Here is a 19495-nt window from a genome sequence, read left to right as displayed (position 1 = left end):
GAAGACTCATACATAATAAATATGCACTTGGTATGGCTTCATCATATCGCCTTGTCTTTGGTGTTTTTTTTTTGGGGGGGGTTGAGTGCTGGAAAATGTGACTCAGGCGTGCAACAACTACGCAAAACAAATCAATCCATTATTGGCATTATTAGTTAGATTCAATCATGAATTCTGGCGCATCAACTTCCAGGATTTCAAGATGCTTTTCACCCCTGCAAAAAAATGAATTGCAAGGGCATATAATTGCCACCAGGGGGTAGTGTTGCACTGGTATACCCGTAATTTACGGCCTACAAGCTGCGACTTCTTTAACACGCTTTCAACCCTGCGGTTTATGAGGTGATGCGGCTAATTTGTGTATTTTTTTTCTAACGGCCGCAAGGGGGCACTCGAGCGGAAAGGGTAAGAATGAATGGTGGAATATATGTGCCGAGGAAGTGACTTATACCTGCCCTGTTTGCGCTGTGCTAGCGTGTTGCTGCTGCGTTACTGGCTTGTCTCAGTGATATTTACCAATATGTTTTATTTTAACCGGCCCTGTTAGCGTTAGCACGGGCATTAGTGCTAGTGTTAACGATAGCGTTAGCGCCGCGGTAGCATTAAACTCTGTATACTGTCTTTCAGGAAAAGGACCACTGACATTTTTTTGAAAAAAAAAAAAAAAAAGTCTTTATACTGTACATCTTGTACACAGAAACACACTTGTGCTATTTGCCATCTTTGATTAACTTCTGCTACTTTTATAAATTAAAAAAATAATTTAAGGGCACTCGTTAAAGACGACTGATGCCAGCGGAAACTGAGCAGGGATGGGAAATATAGTTCGCTAGCGGCATCTTGGTACCAAGCAACTGTGTTGACGTGAGCTGAGGAGCTTCACTGAGTCAGGCCGTAGCCTCGTCCGAGAGGAAAATAAAAAAGTCCTTTGCTGCCATCTTGCGGGGTTCATAAATAAGTACAAATCTTTTGGGCCGGACGTCAATTACGCGGGGTTCAAGGTAGAGGTCAGAGGTCATACTCGGGCGTGCCACAGGAAGGAGTCATTGCGCAAGACCTGGGCCAGTTTGCGGTTGAAGGGCGCGTAGAAGTGCCGGAGGACCGTTTGAGTGGCGGGCAGCATGGGGCCCAGGTTCTTGTCGGCCGGCCTCCTGCTATTGGACGCCGGGCTTCTGTCCAGTTCCGACTCCATTTGCGGGCTCAGGGGATCTACAAGCGATAAAATCAAAATAAGAATGGAGCAAAGGTTCGCAGTTTGGGGATTTTTTCCCTGTTTTGCAACCTCAAATCCAACTGGGTTGCCGTTACTGTGTCTCCACACTAGAGGCCAGTGTTGCACTAGCCACTAATATTTCGTGTGTGTGTGTGTGGGGGGGGGGTGTCATTTGTAGGCCCAAAATAGAAGAGAGGATATGAAAAGGACTAGAATGCAGTCAAGATTTTTATTTTTTCCTTCCTATCTTTTTTTTTTCTGAGGGAATGGGTCGACTTGCTCTCCGGCGCTCACCGAGGCCGAGGAAGCGGAAGACGGTGTGCATGGTGCGCTTCCTGTCCGAGGCGTGGTCCTCCAGCCTGAGGACCAGGATCTGATCCCGCCCGAAGACGCTCAGCCAGTCCAGTAAGTAGACGGCGTAGAGGCCCACCTGCAGTCGCACCTGCAAAACGCCGCAAATGTATCTTGCTGTTGTTTGTCTTTTTATTTTGGAGTCGTCTCGAAATTGCAATTTTTTTTGGACGGGGAGGGTGGCAAGCTTGAGGCGGGGCGTAACTCACGGGCATGGCGTTGTTGAGGGTGGTGTTGTAGACGCAGGAGCGAAGCGTGAAGTCGGCGAGGCAGCCGTCCAACAGCTGCAGGGACTCGGACACCTTCTCGTGGAAATCCTCCGCCGACTTGTTGGCGATGCCGAAGTACAAGTAGTCCGAGTAGAGCCTGGGGGGGGGGGGGGGGATAACGTGATGTTCAGAAGGATTCGCCCGCTGATTGTGCGGGTAAAAATTGCATGATTAGACATTACCAGACCCTGCCACTGGGGCCTGCTGGCCTCGCCCCTCGAGATGAATGTTCCTTCCCCAATACACAGATCTAAAGATTAAACCCCGAAAATATTTTGTTAACTATCTATTATTATCTACTATCTAACTATAAAACTATCCAAACGAATCGAATCTGTGGCAGTCAATCACGGCCTTGCTGTAGGGAGGCGGGGTTTAAAAAAAGTGGGCCCAGGTTGAAATCCGACCGATATTATGCCGGATTCAAGCGTGCCGGCACAAATGTAGTACGTGCATCTGCGAGTACTTTTGGAAAATAGTGTAGTTCGTCCCGGATGAATGCGAGCGGCTGTCGAGCGCTTGATGAATGGCAACCTTGTGCAGTTGTTGGAGCGTTTCCCGCTGAACGCCCCCCGCCCCCAAGTACGCCTGAGGAGCTCGGAGGCTAATTTCGGGTGCAGCCCACGGAGCGGGTCGTCGCCAGGGCGCCAGGCCCACGTGACCCGGCTCGCTTGTGGAAATGCTGGAACCGACCGGAAGCAACCGTCGCCGAGGAGCTCCGAGTACGTTGCGGCGCTCGGGGTTTTTTTTGCGCGTTTTGAAATTCTGTCGTCGGCCTCTCGCATTTGCCGTCGCTTTCTTCGGTTTGACGTGACGAGTTGGCGATGGGATTCTCAAAGGTACTCTGTGTACGGTGCTAAGAATTGTTTGACGGGTCTGGAGCAACCCGGCGATCGCCGCATGGGCAAGTGAGGTGCAGCTGCTGTTGGTGTCCACTTGAGGGCACCATCCTGGCTTTTTTGTCAGCATTGTACTGTAGTGTCTGTCACTTTGAGCGTGTGTGTGCGTGGCTTTAAAAGGCATGAAATGCAACCCAAAAATGACTATAAGAACTATAAGAATCATTATTTATATTTATTTGACCATTTGAAGTTGTCATATTTTTTTGGGAGGGGGAGGGTTGAAATTGTTGAACTTGTCAAGCGAAAATGAGCGTTTTCACCTTTCCACCGGGTCCCTGAGGATGACGACGAAGCGGGCGTCGGGCTGCAGGGCGTGCAGGAAGTCCTGGATGAGGAAGGGCGGCTCCCCCCCGGCGCTGGCGTTGTCGTAGAAGTGCACCCAGGCGTTGTTGTCCCACATGGTGGAGGCGCTGGCTTCACCTGCGGGAATTCAACACGACTTTATGGTTATTTATGGTTATGGTGACAAGTTTGACTCGCGTAGCGTCGCTGTCCAAGAGTATGCACAAATTCCGCTATTTTAATTTACAATGAAAAGTTAATCATTCACGTTACTCGCAACATTTAACGGTTTTTCCACACTTTTTGTAAAAATAAAACAATCGTTATTTTACATTGACTACAAGGGCTAATTTGGGAGTAAAACTTTAAACATTTTTCAGCTTGTAACATTATTTAGAAGGTTTTCAGTGACCGTGCTTTGAGATTCAGGTTCCGATCTCAGATTTTCTTCTTGATTCACTTTTTAAATGCGCATCATCGCCCCCCGCTGGAGTTTTGGAGTTGCACATCGAATTCACGACGGCGACTGTCGGATGTCTTGTGAGAGGCACTTTTTTTTTTTCCTTCTTTTGAAGTGCTTTTATGCACAATTCTCGGAATAAAGTGCAGCAAAAAATGACGCAGCAGTGGAGAACAATTATGAAAAGTCAAAGGGGGACTCGTGTGGTCGCTGGGAATGCTGATCGAGGGTTTTAAGGCCTTGAATGATGATGAAAACAAGACCGGCGAGATTAGATGCGCTCAATAGCAGCGACGCGCAAGGAAATGTTCATCACGGCGCTATTAAATATTTGATTGGCCGGTTAGTCATTAAATTGCTTGTTTGGATGCCGGTTCGGACGTCGCCATGCGTACAGCGGACGCTCGATTCTGTTGAGTGCTCTTCTCCAAGTGTGTGCGCCGCGACGTCGGCTTTTACCGATGATGAGGTCGGGGCGAGCGGGCGTCCCGCTGCCGTTGGCCGGCGGGCTGCCTTGGATGAGGTGAGCGGCCTGGTCGAACAAGTCCAGGTAGTCCTCCACCGGGTAGCGGTCCTGGAAGCCCTCGCTCAGACGGACGATCCCTGAAGGGCAAAACCAATCAGAACGCCACGGACACGCTTGACTAGCTGCTTTTGGACCTACGTGGGCGAGCTTCATGAGCTAGCGCGACGTAATTATGAGCCAGGGTCGGAAAAAGGACTCTCGAGGGCTCGCAATCGGCTGGGCCGAGTCATGTCGAGTTAATTTTCACGCAAAGGACCCGTGCGATTGGATGCCGACTTTCCAAATTAGTAGCACCCTCGTCGCTCGACTTTTTTTGTTTCGTGTGAACGTCGGCAAACAGAAATCCTGGTCTGCGCGTCTCGGCCACCGGGGGGGGGGGGGGGGGGGGGTCAGTATAAGACAGGCCTGGCGATGTACAAATCATGGAGACGGTCTCAGCTCCTCGGTGAGCTGCGGTAATACTGGTCTTCGCAGAGGATAAAGAATAAATGCCTGTGAGTATATATTGCTTGTCTACTGGTTTCAATACAGTGTTGACGAGTTGACGCACAATGCTAATGCCGCTATTATTTTGCCTGTCTGCGGTGTTTTGCATCGGGTGTTAGCGTCGAGCTAACGAAGCTTGTTATGGCAAAGCAATGGTGGCATGTGCTTATTTTTTAATACACAACGTGTCATTCGATTTAAGTTTTCTTTAACTTGACATGCAACCTCAACTTCTGAAGAATTGTTTACTATCTTCGTACTTTCTGTCCTTGATGAGAAGGGACTTGAGTTGAGTTCACGCGCGTCAACCGCAAAACCGTCCGATTTGGCTCGTATCTCGGAAAAAATTGGCAACTGTGGTCACTCCTGCCTCGGAGCTGTATTTTGTGCGTATGAATTGGTAACACGACGAAAAGTACTGGTAAAGTACTTTTCTTTCGCGTTGATTGCAATCCACTCACTCAAATTGAAGCGCAGCTTTTAAGTGCCATAAAGGAGCGAGACCCAAATCCCAAAGGCGCAAAAGAACCGCCGCGAATGGAGGAATATCGCTGGGTCAATTAAAACTTATGAGTCATACAGATTAAAGTCAATCAAACCTTTATCTCTTCTGTGTAAAATGAGTACTGCGCGGGGGATGAGCCGTGCGCTAATTATATTTTTTTGCAACTTGAGCGTCATCAAGGGTGCACTTAAAAAAGATTTGGGCCTATTTCTGTAATATTGCAAATTTTACAAGTATGCCCCCCCCCCCTCCCCAACAAAACAAGTTTTCATAAGTCTAACAGCCGTGAGTGATGCAATACAGGAATTTTAAAAATATAATAATAATCTTGACAGGCGGAAACAGATCTGCACGTCGTACAAAACGCGTGACGTCAAATGTTTTTATTTCGTAATTGCCTGAAAAACATTCAGACTTTCAATCCTGCGGCGACATAAAGTCGCCGACTCGGAAGCGCACAATCTTCCGGCGGTCGACTTTCACGTATTTGGCGACTGTGGAAGAAGTGCAACCGCTTACGTTTTCAGTGGGAAGGCCGCAGTTATACCGCACGTGATGAGTGTTTTGGCTTTTGTGCGACCGCAAGGAAGAAGCATAATAACTTCATTATAATAATAATGAGGAAGAGCGTGGAATTGGGGTGTTTGTGAAGCTTGTGTCAGCGATTCATTGACTGGGTTTATTCTATTTCGACGACAGAGACTCTCCACGCTTGGCTTTTTAGCCACGGGAACATCAAATTGGAAAGTTTGAAGGTTCAGTGTTATTGTAAATAGCCAAATCAGTCAGGTGCCTGCCGCCTTTGGTGACTTGAGTCTTACTGTGACTCGAGAGCGCCCCCCCTGGCCATAATCCGGCTGTACCCGTATTTAGTCACTCAAGAATGTATTGATCCAATTGGTGTGCTGGGAAATGAATGATCATAATTCAAGGATGATAACTGGAGTAAAGCCACATTGGGAGCATCAGGCGGACTCACCGAACCTCTTGCGGGTCCACCAGTGCGGCTCTTTGAAGGTGGAGAACTTGACGTCGGGGTGCAGCCGCAAGCGGTCGTAAAGGTCGGTGGTGCCGCACTTTGGCTGTCCGATGATGTAAAAGTACGGCAGGCAGCGGATGCGGAAGAGTTTCCCGTCGCGGCTCAGCAAGTTTTTCCGGAACGTGCTCCTCAAGTGCTGGAAGACGGCGCGGAAGCTGCGAGCGTAGCGCGCGTACGAGTTTGCGCGGTACGGGTCCGACGTCACGTTGCCGGCGTACTCCTCGTACCAGCAGGGGTTGCGGAAGCCCGGGAGGAATCGGCGGGGGGTGACGGAAAACATCTGGAGGGACGAGAAAGAAACGCGTCCGTTCAACGCGGCTCGAAAACCAAACGTAAGTCAGGCCCCGTTAAGCTCGTATCTCGAGGCGCCGACGCGACTTGCGAGCAACGGCGGACTTGCCAGACACCGTTAAGCGTTTCAAAAACTGATTTTTTTACACTTTAGAATCCAACCACAGGTCGGCGCACGAGGACAATAACTGGAACGGTGACGTCTTTTGCGAGTCTTGATGCCAGGATGACATTTTGTTATATTTTCGCGTCAAGTGGAATTCGTCAGGACAGAGTTGATCCAAAATCAGATGATGAGCGTCAGGATCGCAGAATTCGGGTGTAGCTCTCATTCCGGATAAATGCGAGAATATTCGAGGTTTGAGAAAAAACAAAAATGGATCGACACGAGATTCTAGAATGCAGCGCGTGTAAATACGACAAAAAAAGCGTGCAGTGTTATCCGTCCTGAACGGAAATTAAAGTATTGATCACGTTACGTTGCTTTTGAGCCATATCAATGCCGATCTCGGTATTCTTTCCGGTACTTGGATCGACGACGGCTGGCGTCTTCACCAGAGAAATAAACGCAAAAGGTTTGAAGAGCGTCGTTAGGCGCGGAACCGGCAACGCTGACATTCTCCTCACGCTGGAAGCGTGAACGAAGCCAGACGGCGTCTCCTCCAAATGCAATTAACGGCCAGATACGTCGGACGCTGGGTATCGATCGTCCCGTGCGGCGGCCGCGCTCCTTTTCATTAGCGCCGAGGCCGAGAAATGAGTTACGTTGCGGATGGCCCCGCCACCGGTCGTTATCATTGGAATTAACGACCGAGCGAAGAGGCGGTGAGGCCGCGGCCGTGACGGGATGACTTTGAGTTTTGTGGAAGACTGACAACGTGATTGGCGAGGAGTATCTTTGTAAAAAATTCTGGCTTTGATGTTGTTTTTGTTCATTTTATTAGCAACGTGACATTTTGTAAGCATGTTTCTCATAAGTCGGAAAAAAGCTTCGCCTACAATGACCCAGGAAGTCTCCATTTTTGGTTTTAAGGAAGAACTTTGAGGCTGACAATCACTTGGTTAGCACGACGCCCATAGATAGCAAGGGGGAATGCCCTGACCACTTTGACGTCCCTAGCTTAGTGTTGCCGTCGCCATGGAGCTCAAAATGGCCTCGCCCCATCTACCGATACCACCACCGGTTCCCAAAATTCACTAATGGTGAAATTTGAAAGGCTTGTCCACCAGAACATTTGAATTCTTTTTCAAAAGCCAGCAAAGTCTGAAAAGAAAAAGGCCGTCCGGCGTTTTCCCAGACGACTGCGAGGCAGCCGGCGTGACCCGACTGACCCGACGTCGCTACTCACATGTTGCTCACTGTGAATCAGGTCCTTGACCTCCGGCAACTGTCGTCCGGCGTGGAACTCCACCCTGGACGCGATGGACTTGACCACCGACTGCAAGTGCGCGTCGTCCCTGACCGACGACAAGTTGAAGGCCAAAGGTCCCGCGGGGCTGAGCAAGCGGTGATAAGGCGACGGCGTGAGCAGGAGGTCCTTCCTGTCCCCCGTCAGGACGTACGAGGCCACGATGACGAACGTGACGGCCGTGCAGAGAAGGACGCCGCACAGGCGCGCCCTGCGGAAGAAGCCCGGCACGCTGCGCCTCCCCGGGGGCTCGGGCTTCACCTCCAGGACGGCGAACAGGTTCATGGGCGCCGCGTCCACCTGAAGCAGCAGCGGCCTCTTGAGATAGTCGTCCCCGTCTGAAGCCAGCAGGCTGTACTTGTAGTCCACGTGGCTCAGAGTCCGCGACTCGGAGGAGCTTCGGCTACTGTCCATGATGAGGCGGTGACGAGGGGCCTCCTCTTCCGATGACGCCTCCCTGACGGGAAGAGAAACGAGCGTTGATTCATGTTTTCTGATGCGCGAGTCCCAGAACGAGAAACCGCAGGGCGAGTGGCGCAAAACCAGGAAGTCGGGGCCTTTCTGCTGGCGTAGCAAACTGGACACGGTCGTGACTCACTTGCGCGTGACGCTGGGAAAAGTCAGATGGCGCCGCAACATGTCACCGTTTTGAAATCTCGGCAAACGATTCACCTTGCTGACTTGAACCCTCAACAACCTTTCGGAGGTTCTGAAAACATGAAGCTAAACTGAAACGTGAAATGCTTTGGAATGGGACACTTCTGGATTTCTGGTCTTTGAGCGAAATTTTGACTACAGTCACTGTTGACAAATTCAGGCCCCGTTTCACTTAGTTCACTTAGTAATTCAGTCAGCATTTCATCATCAGAATCGCCCCATAAAAGTCTCGAGAAGTCGTCCATTCAGTTTTCAAGCCGTTATTCTCAAGATGGTCACGGCAGTCCTGGAGTCCATCCTCGCCATCTTGGGGCAGGAGGTGGGGCACACCCTGAACTGGCCACCAGCCGTTCGCAGGGCACATAGTGACACTGAGTGGGAACTGAACCCAAAGTCAGGTGGGTGTACCACGACGCGATGAAGAATTCTTCATCACTCCGGTTCAAAGGGGACATTTCAGGTTCCGCTGTGTTTGCAACCGCACATTTTGCAACTAGTCAGCCCCTGAAGTCACTTTCACTTGGTACACGCGTCCATCTTAAGCGGACCAACACACAAGTGTGCGGAATCCCTGCCCGGAAAGGCACAGGAAGTCCACCATTTTGTTCGAAATGCCAATTGGGCCATTTTCACCTCAATCTCCCGAGGCCACGACGACCGTACCAAACGTCGTCGTCGCCGTCGTTGAAAGGCTTCCCGTCCAACCGGCGGCGCTCCGAGCAGCAATATGGAAGCGCCGATAAGGATTCCGGCACGTCCAATCTGAGCCGGTCAGAAGGGGATTATATCATCAGAAAATCGAGTTTCGCACGCGGATCAAGAGTCAAGAATGGACGAAAGGGGGGAAATTCATTTATTTCTTCTAAAGAACCGAACGCTTGAAGGTAATCCAGGTCAGTGAATGCAACAGCAGACCATGCGGGGCGTCTGAGCCGCGTACGCGGGCGTAATCGAGCGAGGACGCGCCGCCACACGTGCGATCGTTCATCAGGCGATAAGAAGCGCCGTGGAGGTGATTCATCAACCCACAGGTGCACGCCCACTGATAAGGCGAGGCCTCATCCTCGCTCTGCCGATTTTGTCCTTTACTTCGCCATCTTGCCACATCAACACAGGCCGGGGAATAACAACGAACCCCCCCCCCCCAACCCCCTCCCATCTCTGCAAAGGGGGGGGGGCAACTGGAACTGGTCAGATAGGAACTTTGATTTATTTTCTCTGTGTGAGGGGCGATGACAGCCCCCCCCCACCCCCCCCCCCCCAAAAAAAAAACGATAACCCGACATCACTCAGAAGCAAAAAGATGGGAGAAATGTCAAAAATGGAGCGAGCGGAGTTGGAAATGGGGGGGGGGGGCAGTGCTGCAGCCAAGTGGAGACTGTGGAGCAGAACGGCGCAATCTCCAGACAGAACAGTGCGCTAACGCTAGCGCTTGTGCTCACTTTGGTCGGACCAATCTGAAATGTTTAGTTTAGTGAATTAGCCTGAAATTTGGTGAGGAATAGAATATTTTAGCGGGAGGCCGCAGTCATGTGACCGTGCCGCCACCGTCCGATTGGTGGAAGGAAAGATCAAGGAGGAGGAGAAAAGCCGTACAGTACACGTTTGCCGACGCATTGGGAAGACTTTCGGTTTCTGGATTCTTTGCGGCAGAGACCAGTGACGAGTGCAAATGACGCGTCTTAAGTGTGTCAACAAAGGAAATCAATTTTCACTAAGGCGTCAAATGGAGCGCCAGCAAAGCGGACGAGCCGAGCGTGAAATTAATCCGGCCGACGAGACGATAAACAGACGGCAAATTGGATTTCTTCCTCGGCGGCGCCGGCGTCCACATCCGCTCGCTTCCGCGGCACTCAGAGAACAGAGGCTGTTACGCGCATGCCGGGCCTGCGGGGGGCGCTCTCGTTGCATTATTCACTTTTGGCCAATGCATCCCGGGCTTGCGGGGGGGGGGCGGCGGTCTTGTTCAATTTTCAACATGTAGCGAAAGGCACACAAACCAAATGGAGAAATATTTAAATGATTACCAAAGAATAAGAAGTAAATCAATTTAAAAATGTCCCGGCTATGAATTCAAAAATAAGTTATTTTAAAAAAAAAAGTATTTATTATTTATTCATGATACATCAAAATTTCATTTATGAACGGTGTAAACAGAAATTAAATACATTTACATTATTTATTTATATTATTGAAATCAAAGAGATTTGTTGAAAATGTAAAAATGAAACAAATTATACCCTAAATCCTAACTAGAAATAAATAAAATCTGAATAGAATCACTAAAATTCTACAAAATTGGCGCATTTGGTAAAGGTGTGTGGGGGGTGTCAAGGTTTAGTAAATATAAAAAGTCTACACACCCCTGTTCTGTGGTCTAAAAAAAAAGAAAACGTTGTCACATGGTCATTACTCGCCAGCAATTCCTGCGGCACCTTCACGGTCGCTGCCAGCTTCCTGGCATTTCAACAGGGGTGTGCAGACTTTCCATAACTATTTGATGCATCCCCAGGTAGGAAACTTGCGTGGCTTCCTTGTTGAAGGCTTTGCGTCTATTTTCAAAATTCTCTTTTCATCTCACGTGCGGCTGAAGCCAGAACGCAAACGAGATGTTTAAAAATGTAAACAATCGCGGAACACCCCCCACCCCCCCAAAAAAAAGTCAAGTTTATGCAAGTTTGCGTGCAAAACAATGCGGCCTCTCCCGCCATCAATAATTGATCATAAACTTATTATGCGTCTGCAACTTCAGAAGGTGAATAATTCAGTTTGTTTGTTTGAGATCATGCAAGTACGTTTGTTCCGCTCTGGTCGCAATTCACTGATGAATTCTGTGGGATTTTTTATTCATCTTTTTTTTTTTTTTTAGCTAAATGCTGAATCATCTTTTCATATTTTGGTTCCTGTGAACCACATCTGTGACCAGGAGGTTGCGTAGAAATATTACGCAACTGCTGTAGGAATGAAAATGACTTATGAATCCTTTGTTATGACGCACTGCACTGTTATTAAAATAGAATAAATGAAAATAAGGCCAGTTAAATAGAATTTTGGATATGAAATGTGAAATACTGCTACTGCTGCAATTCCGAACCGGGCAGTTGTCAGTCAAATGTGAGGTTGAAGCCCCCAAAGTGGTCCTAGATGATCAAACACGTTGGGTGGGCCCCTTTCAACTCATCCATAACCGTAGATTAAAATCGTAGCAAATTGTCGCTTTCCCCAGCGGTTCCGCTCAATTTCTGTTCTTGGCCGCGGTTGCGACCGCAAGAATCTCGTAGAGGGCGAGCGACGTGCATGGCGAGCGCGGGAGCAAAAACAGCAGCGACGCTCCAGATGACTTTTGGTGCTTTTCATATCGTTTTTATTATTATTATTATTATTATTTTATATATATATATATATATATATATATTGGAACATACCCACGTGGATCGCTTTAGAAACTCGAGATGATATCAGATGACGACTTGTTGTTATGCTCATCTACTAGCGTGCATTTTAGCTCAATATTTATTTTTTGTTATGCACGTTTTATACCATTATGATCATTTCGTCAGTTGTAATTCACCAACTTGCCACTGGGTGGCGCCGTGGGAGAATCCACAAGACGCCTGATGGGATCTGTTGTGATCCACTGCAAACTTGCATTTCTAGTTCTGTCTTTTTATTCATCAGAAAACTATGTGGGTATGTGTAAAATGTAATTTATTTAAATGAAGAAAGAAATTTTGATTTCATTTTTTCAAATTACAACATTTTTCTTCAAACAAAAAATTGCATTTTGAAGATTTTAATCAATTCAATTTGATTGATTTGATTTGACATTTGATTAGTTAATCAAAGGCAACACAGTGGAGCGCGTTGGCCTCACAGTTCTGAGGACCCGGGTTCAATCCCGGGCCCGCCTGTGTGGCGTTTGCGTGTTCTCCCCGTGTGCCTTTGTGGGTTTTCTCCGGCCACTCCGGTTTCTTCCCACATCCCCAAAATCTCTAAATTGCCCCAAGGTGTGATTGTGAGTGTGACTGTTGTCTGTCTCCGTTTGCCTTACGATTGGCCGGCGACCGGTTCGGGGGTGTACCCCGCCTCCTGCCCGTTTTGACAGCTGGGATAAGCTCCAGCAGTACTCCTGTGGCCCTTGTGAGGATAAGTGGCTAAGAAAATGGATTGATAGTAAATCAAATTGGAATGCAACTTTACTTGCATGCCGCCGCCCAATAAATCCATCAATTAATGATTAGAAATTGAGAGATTTTGGAAGGGAATTTGCAGTCTTGGGAACTGTGCCCCGCCCCCCCCGGCGACATGTGGGCGGTTTTGATGGGTCTCCAGCTGCAGAAGGCGCGCACGCGCACACGCACGCGCGCCATGTAGCGCCCCATTGATGGTGCCCGCTGAAAGGAGGCCGTTATGCGCCGGCAAAACTTTTGCAGCCCGCCTTTGACTAGTTGCACGGGCGCGTGTGGAACGGACGTGACGGCTCCTTCCGCCGACGGCCGTGGACGCATTTCTCCACGTCAAGCCACATTCGGACCGCGGGGGGAGTGCGCGCGCGACGTACCATGCGTTGCCGGCAGCCCCTCAGGCGGCCGCCGGGGTCGAGCAAGTTGTCGTCGCTCCGCTCCGGCTTTCCATTTGCGCGGTGAAAGATGCGTCGGAATCCAGTAGCCGCGCGATGGCGTGAAAACGTCCAACAAGTCCGAGCGAGCTTCTTGCTGGCCGCTGCCCGTCTTCGGGTTCCTGGCCGGCAGCCTGCGATGCGAACGCTCGCCGCTTCTCTCTCTTCTCTCCCGGCTGATGGGAGGGGGCAGCCCCACCGCCGCCACCACTCCGCCTCCGCTCCACACACGTCATATCATTGCATCCCTTTCCCATCCATCATACACGTTGGGTCGATTCTTGCTTGTTGACACTCGCTCGTTTAGAACACCGAAAGGCTCTCTGAAAAAAACTACACGCACACTCCAAAAAGTATTTGCGATATTTGTTATTGCAGTATACGTTACTGGGACACCTTTGAAGACGTGCACAACTGCAAGGTTGCCACAATTTTTAAGACTGTCAGAAACTGACAATATTGAAACTTGAACACGCTTGCAGAATTTTTAACAAACTTTCTGAAATTATGACAAAACATCTCAACCTTTTTTTTTGTCATGAATGTTAATTGCACCTTTAAACGTGTCATGTCATGATCCAAGCCGCTTATCCTCACAAGGGTCGTGTTATTATTATTATTATTTTTTTTTGGGGGGGGGGCGTCTCGGTGGAGCAGCTGGTAAGCGAGTGAGCGTTGGCCTCACAGTTCTTAGGTCCCGGGTTCGATCCCCGCCTGTGTGGAGTTTGCATGTTCTCCCCCTCCGTGCCTGCGTGGGTTTTATCCGGGCGCTCCGGTTTCCTCCCACATCCCACAAACACGCAACATGAATTGGACACTCCAAACTGCCCCGAAGTGTGTCTCGATGTGCCGTGCGGTTGGCCGGCGACCAGTTCAGGGTGTACCCCGCCTGCCTTCTGCCCGTCGACAGATGGGATAGGCTCCGGTACTCCCGTGACCCTCGTGAGGATAAGCGGCAAAGAAAATGGATGGATGGAACACGCCCACACACGCGGATGGCTTTAGAACCTCCCTCCTCACGAGGGTGGCGGGAAAGCCGGAGTCTCTCCCAACTAGATTCGGCGACCACACCCCGAATTGGTCGCCGGTCAGTCGCAGGGCAGATATCGACACAATCGCCGGGCGGGAATCGATCGCACGCTGCCCGCACGAAAGGGCAGGCGCGTGTAGCGCGACGCCATCAGTTGACTACATTGAAATATGATAAATGCAAAAACCGAGGTTCACATCGAAATGCAACCAACTTAATATTCTGGAGCCTTTTTATTTCCCAGCGTGCTTTGCTTGTCGTGTTGTTGTGGCCAATGGGTGGGGGCGTTAGTGACAGTGGGGGAGGGGAGCCGCCGCTTGCAGCTGCAGCTCCATGGCTCCTTCTCCCCCCCCCCCCATTAAGGCAGAGAAGGATTTATAGGTCGCAGCTTTGGATCAGAACGTGCTTATCCACACACTGCATTTATATACACGTGGGCGTGTACTACTGTGTGTGTATGGCAGGATTACACGCACACACACACACCGAACACATGATTGGAATCCACCCCCCCCCCAAGAAAAAAAATTTAAAAGTATTTTTTTTTAAATCTTCACATTAGGATTAAATTGATCTTTTTTGGGGGGGAGGCGGTCTACAATGAAATCATAAGGCTCAGTGAGGCAAATGTTTATCGATACGATACATATAATTTTTTTTGTTTAATTCTGACAAATTTATATTTATTTATTTATTAGTTTTATTTCACATTTGATTATTTTGTTCAATGAAAACCACATACTATATCTCCCAGATTTTTTTTCTTCATTCATTCAAAACACTTCTGTAAACAAGTAGAAAAAAAAAAAGCAAAGCAAATATTTGAATTTCATTTAAAAAAAAAAGTCAGGGAATAATTTGGAATTTTTTCACAAACTAAAAATATAGATCACAAGTATTTTTAATTTTTTTTTTAAATTACAATTGCTTTCAGGTGATATAAAAATAAATGGAAATAATCACAAATTAATGTCATAAAATGTTTTTTTGCATATACATACTGTAATTAGTAAATGACCAAAAAATATTAAAAGAGCTTTAAAAATGAAAAATGACCACAAAAGGTTTTTCAGGGAAAACATAAATGCATTAAAGTATTAAAAAAATCTACAATTGAACGCGTTTATGTTGTCTTAAAGCGCCGCCGACTTTCTTCCTTCTTGCAGTAAGCGGCCAGCCGTCCTCACTCTCACTCATGTATAGATTCATTTCATTTGATTTTTATTTTTTTTATCATCTGTCCTTGTGGCTCCGGGAGGATCTTGTTAAAATGGGGGAGGGAGGACGTGATAAAGTTTCCGAGGGGAGTTCAGACTTTGGATGAGTGGCCTCAGTCGTCGTCCTTATTTTGTTGTCAGTGTTTTGTTGCCACGTCTGGTTTTAGCACCCCGGGGGGTTGAAACGGGCGGCTGGGGGGATATTTGGACGTCTGCCGGGTCCCGCCGGAGCTTGACTCAGCGTTTCGGTTTCCTCGCAGAGCGTGCGGAGGCCTGACGCGGTCTTGGCCCTGACCCGGAGGGTGAACTCGCAGATGTGCGCCGGCTCATTTCACACATCGAGAAAGTGGCAAGCGTCACATCCAGCAGCCAAAAAGTGCTTCGCTGCCTCGGATTCGGACTAGGATCTGCTATGCTAGGCTTGGCCACGCTGCGCTGTGCTAGCGTGCTAGCTTGCCGCGCTTATAACGGCCCGACTGTACAAATGGAGGTCATGTTCCGTGGCCGTACAATAAGAGCAGTGTTTCGGTCCTCGGTGTGGGGGGGGGGGGGGGGACCCCACCCCCACCGCGCCACTCCCCCGCCCTCTAACCCCCACAGCTCGGTGGAAGGGATCACTCGCCGGGCTATTTTAAGTCCGGACTATAAATATAGGAAGGGGTCCGTCAGCGTGGAACTTAACAGTCCACCATGTGTGATTCAGAATTTTAGGAATATGAAAAAAAAAAAAAGAAAAATCCACCGGGCCCCTCGTCCGGCTCGTCGCCGAGTGGAAAAGCAAACGTCTCGGTCGGGGCGGGGGGTGAAATGTCGGGAGTGTGGGCGCCTTTCAGCGGGTGACGTTGACGGTGCGGGTCCTGCATTAACGCCGCCTGTAAAGTTCATCACCTGGCGGCGCTGCGACAAACGTGCTCGCAAAACTGCTTTGCGCCTCAAGGGGGTGACAGAGAGTATTGCAAATTTGGACCAATCGGAGGCCAGGTTAGGAAAAAACAAAGAAAAACTTGTAGGCAATTTGTCGGCATCCTCGCGCGTTTAATCCTCTTTTCCTCAATTCATCGCTGTTGATGGTGATTGGCTAAAGTGGCCTTCCTGTCGCCACATGATAAAAATAAAAATCGTCGGGTGAACGTCATTTTCATCACGGCAACGTTCTGACGTAGGTGCCATTTATTTTTTTGGCGGTGGTGGTTGGGGGGCCTCCACCGCCTTTTCAGATGATTGTTTTTGTGCCTGGCGGCAGAGACGGCGGGCTTTATGAGGGGGGGGGGGTGAAAGTGTCGACCGCCTACTCCAGAAAATGAAAGCAAACGCAGAGATTAAAAAAAAAAAGAAAAACTGCACTGAGTTTGCTTTTGTGTGTCCAAGATGCAAAAATATGTTTCACGTTCAGCTCGCGGGTGAGAGGCCAGTTGCATGCCACTTGTAGCTTTCATCATCGTCGTCATTATTATTATTATTATTATTATTGGTAGTATCAGTAGATTGCGATGCGCCCGTTCATGGAAGCTTGCAGATATGGCGGTTATTATTTTCTCTCTCTTATTGTTTGAGTCCATTAAATGATGCCTGGGGCTTTATTATTTCTGTTGTTGGGGCTTCGACAAAGATGCTCGCGTCTTTTACTTTTTGTGATGATTCATCTTTTCAACGTCTTTTTCACGATTATTGTTGTCATCCGGATCTGTCCTCCCATTTTTATTCTGGAGCGAGTTCGATGCTATTTGCAGCTCTGATGATGATGATGATGATGATGAGGATTTCTCGATTTGGGCTGCTGCAGCTTTATGATTATTAGCTATTATGAACACTTCGCTCGCGGCTATTGCAGTAATTCCTTTTTTTTTGTGTTATCAAAGTTCACTCAATGTTGCTTGCAGCTTTAATTATGACTATTTCTTTTCTATTGGGGCCGGTTCAACACTCCTTTCAGCTTTATCATTCATTTTTTTTTTTTATTAGGACCCTTTCAATACCGCTTAGCGATATAAATAGTTATTATTAGTGTTGGTTCAACGCCGCAACGAGCTTTAATGCACGCCCCCCCCTCCCCCCACCACATCCGGTTAAGCATGACAGCTTACGATTTACGTCACCCAATCAAGCAAACATTATTCTAAAATAGAAGAGGCAAAAGAACAAAAAAAAAAAAAAACACGGGATTATCCACAATTAGTAATGCATCCTCATGAATATTGATGAGCCGCAAGTGTTTTTATCAGCTGTGTGCAGAGGACGACTTTGGGCCCCCTTTTAATGTCGCCCGCATATTTTTGATCTCTCGCCACAATAATCAAATGTTGGCGCCTCCCCGGTGGTCGCATTTGAGCTCCTGACGTTCAAAGAAAATCAAATGGGTTCCATTTTGGAGTAAGGCTGTGAAAAAGTGAAGCGCTACACGTTTTGAACGGAAAAATACTTTGGCCCGGTGTTGCACTCATGACGACCCCTGAAAAATCCTTAAAAAAAAAACAAAAAAAAAACTGGGCCACCTCCATACGTCAACCTTGCAACTAAACTTATCTTAAAAACAATGACGGAATCGGAGTTCGACCACCGCCGTTCACGTTCGATACTCGAGCCGTTGAGAATTAGAGTGGGATGACAACCGTGTTGTCATTTTTCCCAGAGATGAAATGTTTTTGGCTTTTTTTGAAGATTCGGCAAAAGATGACGTTCGAGGCAAAGCACGACTTCCTTTTCTGAGTCTTCTTGAAGCCATTTTGGAAATCGTAATTGGCCCAATGTTGCACTCGTGAGTCTGCTTTTATGGCAAAATTGGCTTTCGCGGGCCACATAAAATGTTGTGGGGGGGCTAGATCTGGCCCCTGGGCCACCAGTTTGATACCAGTGATTAAAAAAATCTTTTCCAGTCCTCCTCCCTCCCTCCCTCCCTCCCTCCTTCTCAGACTGCCCTTCTATATCGTACCCTTCCTTCCTTTCACTCTTCTTTCCCTCCTCCCATTCATCTTTTTCTTTCCTTCCACCCCCTCGGTGCCCCTCATGTAATTTTCATAGCACGCTTGTTCCATTCCTTCAACTTTCCTTTCCTTTCCTTTCCTTTCCTTTCCTTTCCTTTCCTTTCCTTTCCTTCCTTCCTTCCTTTCCTTCCTTCTTCCTTCCTTCCTTCCTTCCTTCCTTCCTTCCTTCCTTCCTTCCTTCCTTCTCTTCTTTTCCTTCCTTCCTTCCTTCTTTTCCTTCCTCCCATCCTCCCTTCCGTCCTTCCTCCCTTCCTTCCTTCCTTTCCCTTCTTTTCCTTCCTTCCTTCCTTCCTTCCTTCCTTCCTTCCTTCCTTCCTTCCTTCCTTTCATTCCTTCTTTCCCTTTCCTTCCTTTGTTCCTTCCTTCCTTCCTTCGCTCTTTGTTTTTCAAGCTACATTTGGCCCCCTGCCGTCTGTCATTATTCAGGCCGTTGGTTCCATTCGAGTATCCTCTTCTTCTTCTTCTTCTTCTTCTTCTTCTTCTTCTTCTTCTTCTTCTTCTGTTGCGTTCCTATGAAATTGGAAAGTTTCTCTTTCCAAAGTTTTCCATCCCACCGAATCCGAGACGGCCATGTTGACTTTGGGCAATAGCGAGCAGCCTCTCCCGCGTCACTCGCGTCTTCTCCATTAGCATGTGTGGTGTTGCATTTTAAAGAAAAACTTTGTTCCCTCTTCGTCCCCCCCGACACCCAAATTCCCTTTACGTCCCCTTCAAAGACGCCGACGACCAAACGCGACGCTGGAGGCGACAAAAAAGCCGCGAACGTAGCGGACTTTCATTAAAATGCAACGAGCGAAGCCATAAATCTGCAGTTATGAAAATGCGACTTCTCTCTAGTGTCACGGGAGACGTTTTCATCAGAGGATTATAATTATTCAAATAAGACGACTGAGGGAAAACAAAAGTAAAAAGGCTTTTTTGTGCGCGCGTCGCCCTCGGCGCTTTTTATTGACTCGACAACAAGCGAGCGAAAGAATCGCGCAGTGTTTGAAGCGGCTTGCGTAATCGCGAGCGATGAAGGAATGTCATTGTGCGGGCAAACTTTGATGAATTCGCCTTTGTTTGCAAATGCGAGCCAGGCAAGTGCAAATGAAAACAATTTCTCAAATGAACCAACCTTGTGTCGCTGATCCAAGTCACCATTCGGAGGATTTTCCAGTTTCGTTCTTGGCAAAGCGAGTTGACGCAAAAATGAGTGAAAAACGTTTTCTAGCAAACTTTGGCAAGTCCGTCAAATCTTCCTCTTTTCATTTGGGCCG

General features: G+C 48.2%; 1 protein-coding gene across 1 annotated transcript; it reads right to left on the bottom strand.

Moving 5' to 3' along the window:
* Nucleotides 1-677: 677 nt before the first annotated feature.
* On the bottom strand, nucleotides 678-8184 carry LOC133495565 (carbohydrate sulfotransferase 15-like). Its single transcript, XM_061810388.1, has 7 exons — nucleotides 7674-8184; nucleotides 5974-6313; nucleotides 3937-4080; nucleotides 2996-3155; nucleotides 1774-1930; nucleotides 1508-1655; nucleotides 678-1209 (listed from the first exon to the last, which is right to left on the bottom strand). Exons 1-7 carry the CDS (start codon nucleotides 8145-8147, stop codon nucleotides 1016-1018), a joined length of 1617 nt encoding a protein of 538 aa, XP_061666372.1. The 5' UTR covers nucleotides 8148-8184; the 3' UTR covers nucleotides 678-1015.
* Nucleotides 8185-19495: the final 11311 nt, after the last annotated feature.

This window comes from Syngnathoides biaculeatus, chromosome 22 (genome assembly GCF_019802595.1).
Source record: "Syngnathoides biaculeatus isolate LvHL_M chromosome 22, ASM1980259v1, whole genome shotgun sequence".
Classification (NCBI taxonomy): domain Eukaryota; kingdom Metazoa; phylum Chordata; class Actinopteri; order Syngnathiformes; family Syngnathidae; genus Syngnathoides; species Syngnathoides biaculeatus.
The sequence above is the reverse complement of the archived record's forward strand: the minus strand, read 5'-3'. Positions and strand labels throughout refer to the sequence as shown.

Bases quoted from the DNA above. Each gene is read 5' to 3' on its own strand.
- LOC133495565 (XM_061810388.1), bottom strand. From the start codon at position 8,147: ATGGACAGTAGCCGAAGCTCCTCCGAGTCGCGGACTCTGAGCCACGTG. The intron at 1,931-2,995 runs GTGAAAACGCTC...CCCCCCCCCCAG, and splicing joins CTCAGGGACCCGGTGGAAAG to GCTCTACTCGGACTACTTGT. The intron at 1,656-1,773 runs GTGAGTTACGCC...GGCGTTTTGCAG, and splicing joins CCCTCAACAACGCCATGCCC to GTGCGACTGCAGGTGGGCCT.